At 35.6% G+C, this 9343-nt stretch overlaps 2 protein-coding genes across 3 annotated transcripts in view; both read right to left on the bottom strand.

Moving 5' to 3' along the window:
• Positions 1-1790, bottom strand: part of LOC107679343 (transmembrane protein 233-like) — a 6126-nt gene extending 4336 nt beyond the window's left edge. Inside the window, exon 1 of the mRNA XM_016474869.1 lies at positions 1262-1790. Within this exon, the coding sequence (XP_016330355.1) occupies positions 1262-1645 (384 nt within the window). The 5' untranslated portion in view covers positions 1646-1790. The remainder of the gene's footprint in view (positions 1-1261) is intronic.
• Positions 1791-3862: 2072 nt separating this feature from the next.
• Positions 3863-9343, bottom strand: part of LOC107679344 (RNA-binding protein Musashi homolog 1-like) — a 6863-nt gene continuing 1382 nt past the window's right edge. The window contains exons 3-5 of one of the 2 annotated variants that reach the window (XM_016474871.1): positions 7391-7450; positions 7107-7261; positions 3863-5647 (exon numbers count right to left, since the gene is read on the bottom strand). In XM_016474871.1, coding sequence (XP_016330357.1) covers positions 5606-5647; positions 7107-7261; positions 7391-7424 — 231 coding nt within the window. In that variant the 5' untranslated portion in view covers positions 7425-7450 and the 3' untranslated portion in view covers positions 3863-5605. Of the gene's footprint in view, positions 5648-7106; positions 7262-7390; positions 7564-9343 lie in introns of those variants that run through there. The other variant, XM_016474870.1, reaches the window with a different exon arrangement.

Raw genomic sequence — 9343 nt, 5'->3', positions numbered from 1 at the left:
TGTGTGTGTGTGTGTGTGTGTGCGTGTGTGTGTGTGTGTGTGTTCATCCAGTCAAACTAATATCAGCAATCAAACCAACATTTTTTTTTTTGTCTTACATACAGCAGGAGTTCTAGTTGATGATATTCTGGTCTCTAGCTATAGGTGGCTATTTATTTATTTATTCATTCATTCATTCATTGGCCTGTTTTATCATCTGCTAGGTTCCAGTTGTCTGATTGCTAAATTGAACAAGTAACAAACATGCACGAGTCCTCAACAAACAACAGCAGGAATTATGCCCATAACATAAAGAGATAATGAGTTAAGCATTTCAGTTTAATAGGCCGAGAAGTTTATTGAAATCATAGTCTTAAAGGTGCAGAATGAAGGGAAGTCATGGCCTAATGGTTAGAGAGTCGGACTCGTAACCCAAAGGTTGTGGGTTTGAGTCTCGTACCGGCAGGGATTGTAGGTGGGGGGAGTGAATGTACAGTGCTCTCTCCCACCTTCAATACCACGACTGAGGTGCCCTTGAGCAAGGCACCGAACCCCCAACTGCTCCCCGGGCTCCGCAGCATAAATGGCTGCCCACTGCTCCGGGTGTGTGTTCACGGTGTGTGTGTGTTCACTGCTGTGTGTGTGCACTTAGGATGGGTTAAACGCAGAGCACTAATCCCTAGTATGGGTAACCATACTTGGCCACATGTCACGTCACTTAAAATAATGTAATATTGACACTATTGTACACTAGTGGTTGCTATTCAAAATAGCAGAAAGAGTTGTTTCTACCTCTCTCTCCTCCTCAGACTCGACGCTCACGTGGGTTGCCAGATTGAGGACACACAACAGGAACGAGTTTTTTCTGGTAACGGGCAACCCGGGGTGTCTAAATGCTATTGGATAAAGCGACAGTTGGCGAAATCATTCAGACCAAAACAAAAACAGACGATCCGACACTGAACACACATTTCAAAGCAGAATAACTGTCTGTAGCATTGTATTTTCAGAGAAACAAGTATGTGAACTTAACATGTTTTCTAAATATGTGCAAACATATTAAGGTATTTTTATGTTTTAGTACAGTCCCCCACCAAAAAAAAAACATTCAGCACCTTTAAGTATGATCAGTAATGCTAGTGATACCTGACGTCTTGTCACTAAGTGAACTATCAATATAAGCCCTTACTTTCATGCAGACATTAATATAAAGGCAGATAAAATTACAAGCGGTTTCCAGTTTTAGTAAATGCAGTCCAGCCGGATATGATTGTTAACTCACCATTACAGAGAACACCAGGGCTAAAATGTTGACAGGGTAGGCCGGACAGAAGCAGGTTAGGATGGTCAGGAGCAGGTAATTTCGTAGAGGAGGTCGTGGGGTCGTAGGACCGAACCAGCTGCGATACAAATCCGTGCTCCCGTTCAGAGAGCCCTTCACGTCCGTCTGCGCGCTGCCCGTCGCCATGATGGCAGGCAAACACTCCAATAACAGACAAATGTCTGAGAGTGGAGATAAAGGAGTTGTAAGGGATGAATAAATCCACCAGGGTTCAATGAGAGCTGTGCAGGCTGTCAGGAAACACCATGAAATGAAGAGTATTTTGGGCAGGAGGCAAGAAGAACCCGTGAGTAACGGGATCAGGGAGATGAGGCACTTTCTCATGGACGGATTCCAGGTCGCCAAAGTTTAAGTGTGTGTAATTTTCCATATATCTCTAAAATTTGGCAGATATATAAAACTGTAAAATGACACCAGGATGTTCACAGAAATCTAGACTAATAATAGTCAAATGCAGAAATGTTGAGAAACTGTGAGTGTGTGTGTGTGTGTGTGTGTGTGTGGTTTGACATGGGGCTGTCGGGTGGTATTGGGGTCACAGGGTATCAGGTGTGTGTTATTGGATAGAGATGAACATAACAGAGCAAGAGGGGGCAGATCAACCACGACTGTTCCCATGTCTTGAAGTGTTGGATGGTCGGTCATCAGAGTTTGGATGTCTTTTCAGTTGTCTGTTTACTTGGTTCCCTGGAATTCTGCTAGCTTCATGAACAATGGTTATTAAATGATTAAATGTTGCAAACCGGCTGAGAAATATACAAACAAACCAGACCCATTTTAGGTAACATGTTAGAGGGCATTTGACAATGTAAAATATCTACTAATATTTAAATTTGTCATGAAAATATACATTTTCCATGGAAAATGAGTAACACCACAGCATGAAACATTTTCAGGATTTTAGTGCTGTGAATGTTCCTTCCAATTTGTATAAACAGTAAATATATCAAAAGCTTATCTTTTATTTAACACACTGGAGAAATTGAATATTCAAAACAAATGTTAAAGAAGGTATAATTTATAGATTACAAGTCAAAGGTTTGGACAGTCTCTATCTATCTATCTATCTATCTATCTGTCTATCTATCTATCTATCTATCCATCTATCCATCCATCCATCCATCCATCCATCCACCTATCTATCTATCTATCTATCTATCTATCTATCTATCTATCATCTATCTGTCTGTCTGTAGTTAGGATAGTTTATAGCCAACAGTGTTTATTTTATTAATAATTCTATTTTATTGATTATTATTTACTACTAGTATTCTATAATTATATCATTATTCTAGTATTGCGGAGGTACTATTACATTTTTTCATTGCAATTTTAGTTAGTTTTATTTCATTTTAATTTTGTTTTTGACATTTTTATGATTTTTGGTTTTTAAATGCCTGCATATTTTTTTTCCCCTTAGTTTTAGTTTTACTTATTTTAGCTGAATTCTAGCTTAATCTAGCTTGAATAAAATAAGTTTAAGTTTTTTTATATTTTATTTTACTTAACATTTAAGATTTTTTAATGGTTTTAGTTTTATCATTAGTTAACTATAATAACGCTGATGGTCTGTTAATATTGAAACCTTAATATATTTTTAAATATTTATAAAATATTTCATATAAAATAAAAGCAGAATAATGTTTTATTTTATTAATAATTCCTTCATTTTGATGACTTTATTCTGAAACAATTATATGTGTGTGTGTTTTATTTCAAACTATTTTTTTTGTTATATAATCTTTGAAAAAAAATGTTACATTCTATTTTTATGACATTTGTAAATGTTCAGGGTTTACAATATTACTCAAAATTCACATTCACTTTTCCCCTGTACAATGGGATATTTTAGATTTTGCATTTACTACTCAAATGTATATTATAAAGTGTGTCATTTATAAGAGTGCAATCCATTCTGCATATGACCAAAACATGACAATCTCTGCTAACATTCCCTGCAAATGCAATGAACCACAAAGAAAAACATGAATACAGAGGCCATCAAATGGAATGTTTTAAAATAATTTATTAGGATCTTTTTACTTGAAAATTTCCAGAGGTGAAAAAAAAATAAAAAATACAGTAAAGGGCCAGCGAACCAGCGTATTTGAGCATCAGATCAGTGTTGACGTGCAGCTCCACAGCAACGGGACGGAGTGCCGCCCACTGATGCTTTCCAGTTCCGCCGCTGATCCCCTTCAACAAATCCTCCAAACAAACAGCTAACATGTACTGTAAAAATCTGAGAAACTTTCAAGGGGTTAAAACGGATCTTGAAAAATATAGATTTTTTCAGAAAAATAATTCTTAATGCCACATAACCGCCATCGTATTCGTACCACTGTTAACGGCGTTCATTATTACTTGAGTTTAAAATTAACTTATTGCTTTTTGTTGGTTAAATAGTTACAGTGTGTGCCATGCAGTAGTTTTGTGAGGCGTCCCCGTCAGCTGGAGTTTCGGTCGTCACGTGACCACTGCTCCAAAAAGAGGCAACATGTGTCAAATGGAAGACTGAAAATGAATGCAACTAAGTAGAAATCAAACAGATCCAATGTTGCTGAAATGAAAAAAAATAATCACTCTGAACATCTATTATTAGTCAAGTGTAACAATTACGTAAAAATTAGCAATTTTCCCAGAAGGCCTCCATTAGAGCTGTGATTTCAGAGACGTTCCTCTCCATTGCTGGCAGAGACAAGACAGTTTCAAAGGTGGCAGTTGAATGCATGTAAACTAGCTACGTGTACATCCATACTTCAGTCTAAGCAGTCGCCGCAACTTACACTCACACACGCACATCCCAACACACAACGACAGGTGTAACAGCGCTCAGACTCCTTTGCTTTGTAAATTTGTCCTTCATTTCTTCAAAAAAAAAAAAAAAACAGCGTTGTACCGTCAAAAACGAACAGAAAAAGGAGAAAGGGAACGATTTACAATAGAAGTACACTGCGCAAAACATTATATATATAATATATATTTCCAAAAACAGCATGAAGAGAAGCCCAGCAGCTGTGCTCTTCGAAAATGAGGCGGCTCAAGACCGCGTTTCCGTTTCCCAAACACGCGACCAAATCATTTGCTCTAATGGAAAACGCAACCTGGTTTTTCAGCGATGTTGTGCCGCCTCATAAGTGACAGCAAACATCAAAAAACGTGGTTTCTGAATGGTTTAACATTCACGAGCGTGAGGATTCATACGAAACGGAAACGACCGAAAGGTCCGTTTGATTCGGAGAATTTAGGCCGAAAGAGTATAAATGGAGTCGAAAGCGAGAGAAGCACAACCAAAGACCCACATCGGTCCAACTTGGTCATGAAACTAGTCTCAGAAATGCAAGACTAAATGTGAAGAAAGATGTTTGCATGTTAAGAACCATAAAGGACCCTCAGCCCTCCCGCAAACCCCAGTCCATCATTCAATCCGAACCCTCGAACCCTCCCAAAATCCATGCATATATACAGTATCTACAAAAAGAAGCCGAAGAATGAGCCTCAACATGAGCAGAACGGATTTCTGTGTAAAAATGTGTCAAATATTCTTACATCTGAAACTGTAGAATGCAGATTCACGCAGAAAAGTCATGAATGAGACCTGTTGTTTCTTATGTAAAACCAATTTTACGGAAAAAATAGCCGATTCAGCTTAAGAATGTTCGTTATAACATTACAAATGCTGTGTAAAAACTACCAAAATATACATTTTTGTCCCGTCGTTTTGCTTTGTTTTTCACAAATTTGATTCATTCTCACGTATTTGTTCGGTGTTGTTTAGATTCGTTTTAAAAACCAAACAGATCCTGGACTTTTTTTCCAGTTTCGTGCCCCTTCTTTCTCTTTCTCTCTCGCTGTCTTCTCGACATCATCCATTACAGCATGAGTACAGTAAAAACATAAAAACACAGTCAGCAAAAATACATAACAAATGCAGAAAAATTGTCAAAATAAAAATCCGGGGAAACGAAATTCCTTGCGTCTCCGCACGTACAATCAAACAATATTGTTTTGACAAAGTTTTTTTCTTCATTTTTTTTCTTTCAGAAGACAGACATATCATAAATGAGTCGGATACGTCAGGAAGGAAATACGGGATGAGGAAAACGAAAAGTGATGTTAGTAGAGAATAGAGAAAAAGAAAAGGTGGAAACTCCAGAGCGGAGTCAGGAGGGACCGCAGCCGCCCGTGGGGTTCGTCCCAAAAGCACGTCACGTCGCCAGAAGTGCTCACGGTTCACAAGCGCGTGAGTTTCTCCTCCCATGCTGGGCTCTGATTGGACACCCCTCAGTGGTAGCCATTGGTAAAGGCCGTTGCAATCAAAGGACCCTTGGAAGAGAGAAAGAGGAAATTTAACGGAATGTTCCAAGTTAAGTGACATAATAATGGAAATAATGTATTTAGTTTGTAAAAACAAGCAAAAATCATGTTTACAGTAATGCACTTGCAATGGAAGACTTTGTGGCAAGGCATTCTGGAGAGATTTAAAGCAGTATTTTTATTAAATTGCTCATTGTCATTTTTCTGTACAAAATGTGTTATTAGAGATGCAAAGTTGTTTCAGTGGTTCTCATTTCTGGTGCAATGTGTTAATAGCAGTGTTGTTATCGATAACTAAAACTAAAACTATTACAATTGTTTTTGGGAATTGAAATAAAGTTGAAATCTGAATGAAAGAGAATAAGAATGACTCAAATTTCTGAAATAAAATAAAAGTATTAGATGAAAAACTTACACCTAAAAAAATTTAACAATTTAAAATGTTAGTTGCCTTGGCAACTAAGAGAAGTAGGTTTAAGTTGAAGTACTAAAATTACTAAAACGAAAATTAAAATATTAATTAATATAAAAATACAAATATATATTCATGTAAAATTCAAAATATTAATAAATACTACAAATAGCATATAAATAAGGGTAAAAAAAATTATGACAGGCTCGTTCTTAGCAGTGTTGTTATTGTTAAGTAAAACTGTTAAAAATCATCTCCATTAACTTAAATAAAATAAAAGTATGAAATTAAAAACTTAAACTTAAAAAAACTTGAATGAAAATGAGAAATGAACTACTAAAAGAAATACGTATAACTAAAATGACTAAAACTAAAATAAAAATAAATTGAAGCTAAACAGAAATATTCCTTAGAGATATAAATAATAAAATTGTAAAAGCACATAACAAAATTGATCAAAATTCAAACTAAAATTAAAATATAAAAATGGCGGTGTTGTTATTAACTAAAACTATTAAAAAGTATTTTAATTCATTCATTAATTAAAATATGCTAAAATACAATAATATAATATTACATGAAAAACTTAAACTTAAAAAACTTTACTAAAATTACTAAAACTAAAATGAATTAAAACCAAAAAGAAATATTTGTATAAAAAAAACTAATAAAAATCACAAATGCACATGACAAAATTACTAAAACATAAAACTAAAATGAAAATATAAATTGAAACAAGTTAATTCAAAATATGAATAAATACTACAATATAATGTAAAGAATACTTCAGCAGGGAACAATTATAAATGCAAGTAATAAAATGCAAATAACAATATAATAGTAGCAAAATAAACAGTAATGCACTTTCAGTGGAATTCAGTGGGGCATATAAATCAATAACATACATACATTTATCAATAATGTACTTTATTTTAATAAACCTCAGACTTGGCACAAGTCGCATGGACTTTTATGTTTATTACTTTCGTCCTTTTTGACAATAATGTTATATTTCTAAATGTGTATATGTGTGTCTGTATGTCTGATTGTACTTACCCCGAGTCCGTGTCCAAACCCTGTGCTGGGGACGGGACTTGCCGCACTGATATAGCTGCTGACTCCTGAATCCTGATTGGCTGCTGCATACAGGTCTGCCATTGGCCCAGGGCTGCTGGTGCCCAGGAAGCCGGCGGTACGTGAGTGTGTGGAACCTACGGTGAAGGACAGATGTCTTAAACATTCACAAGCTGCTTTACAAGTGGAAGGAGTTTAATGCATTTTAAAATCTGACAAATAAAAGTACATTTTCAAACAAGCAAAGTAAATGTGATTTTGCGTACCTCTGACCACCGCTGCAGCTGCGGCCGCTGCCATTGGTCCGTAGGCCGTCAGTGGAATGGCTGCGGGACAGAGAGAGACAGAATGCCACGCAAATACATATCAGTTCGAGATTCTCAAGTCTTGCTCTACTTTAAAGGTGCTGTATGTAAGTTTTTGACTCTACTAAAGCAAAAAAATACCATAATATGTTTGCAGATATTTAAGAAACATACTAAGTTAACATACTTGTTTATCTGAAAAACAATGCTACAGTCAGTTATTCTGCTTTGAAAATGTGCGTTCCGGGCCGGAATGTAGGTCTCTGTTTTGGTTTGTGAAACCCGCCCACTGCCAGTTTACCCAATTGTATTTCGTCACCCCGGGTTGCCAGTTGGTGGAAAACACAGCGTATTTCATTTCTTTCATCATCATGTGCGCTCGTTCCTGTTGGTGCCTTCAATCTGGCAACCTGCGTGTGTGTCAAGTCTGAGGAGGAGGGGCCGGGTGAAAAAAACCCTCTCCAATATTTTGAATTTGGACTGCAATACCTAGTTCAACCACTCGGTGTCAATCCTACATACAGCACCTTTAATATCCTGTTTCACTTGGAAATGCATCATGTTATGGTGAAAAAGTAAACTTAAATCTTACGTCGCATGTTCAGTGCACGTTATACTAATGCTTACTTTTAGAATCTTTTCATCAAAATGTAATAACTTTCTCCACCTCTGACTATTCTGCTGATGTAACCGCTGTCATATGGCAGGAAATAATGTAATTTTTCATGATCGAATCAAAGCCAAATGGCTAAAAGTCCCACCCTACATTGTTACACTAAATATTCAGTTTCACTTAGAAATGTCACATTAAAATATATATATTTAAAATACTATAACTTTAAAAAATAAAAATACAACTGTAAAAATATAACTAGGTGCAATGATCCTATAAACAAGGTTTATTATATGCAAAATATCATTTCCAATTTAGTTTCATAAATTCAAAATAAATAAACAAATGCATAAAAATAGACTTGTCTATAAAGGTTTTATTTAAAAAAAAGTTGTGAATATTCAGTTTCTTTAGTATATGAAGAAAACATTGAAAGCAATGCATAATTTATATAAATCAAATTTTCATGAAAAATTGAAACAGAAAATAGAATAAAATAGAAATACTACTGTTTATAAAATTTGGATCTGTAAGAATTTTTGTTTGTTTGTTTGTTGAAAGCAGTCTCTTCTTCTCATCGAGGCTGCATTTATTTCATAAAAATACAGTAATATTGTGAAATATTATTACAATTTAAAATCATACTTGAATACATATTCAATTGTAATTTATCCCAGTGATGCAAAGCTGAACTTTCAGCATCATTACTCCAGTCTTCAGTGTCACATGATCCTTCAGAAATCATTCTAATATGCTGATTTGCTGCTCAAGAAACATTTCTGATTATTATCGATGTTGAAGACAGATGTGCTGCTTCATACTTTTGTGGAAACATTTTTTTCAGGATTTTTGATGAATAGAAAGCTCAAAAGAACAACATCTACTTCAAATATAAATCTTTTGTAAGATTATAAATGTCACTTTTGATCAATTTAATGCATCCTCACTGAATAAAAAGTATTATTTTCTATTAAAAAAAATGTTTACTAACTCCAGACTTTTGAACAGTAGTATGTAAGTATGCACCATCTGTACGCTGACTATAACATTAATACAGAGTTCTGGCATGAAACTCTAGATGGCGCAGTCTGATAGGTCTAGCTCAATCTGACCTGGTAACATCATTGTCACATGGCAGCTGATTGGTTCTCTTCTGTATTGGTGGTAGCCAATGAGCTCACTGCTCAATATTCAAATACCTGGCTTTGTTTGCTGTAGCAGTTGGCAGCGCACTTCAGAAACCCTCCACCTTCCCCAGCTCCACCTGTATAGATCTGCTACGGGGTGATTACATGAATCTG

Source organism: Sinocyclocheilus anshuiensis, unplaced genomic scaffold (assembly GCF_001515605.1).
Source record: "Sinocyclocheilus anshuiensis isolate Anshui unplaced genomic scaffold, SAMN03320099.WGS_v1.1 scaffold7267, whole genome shotgun sequence".
Taxonomy (NCBI): Eukaryota; Metazoa; Chordata; class Actinopteri; order Cypriniformes; family Cyprinidae; genus Sinocyclocheilus; species Sinocyclocheilus anshuiensis.
The sequence above is the reverse complement of the archived record's forward strand: the minus strand, read 5'-3'. Positions and strand labels throughout refer to the sequence as shown.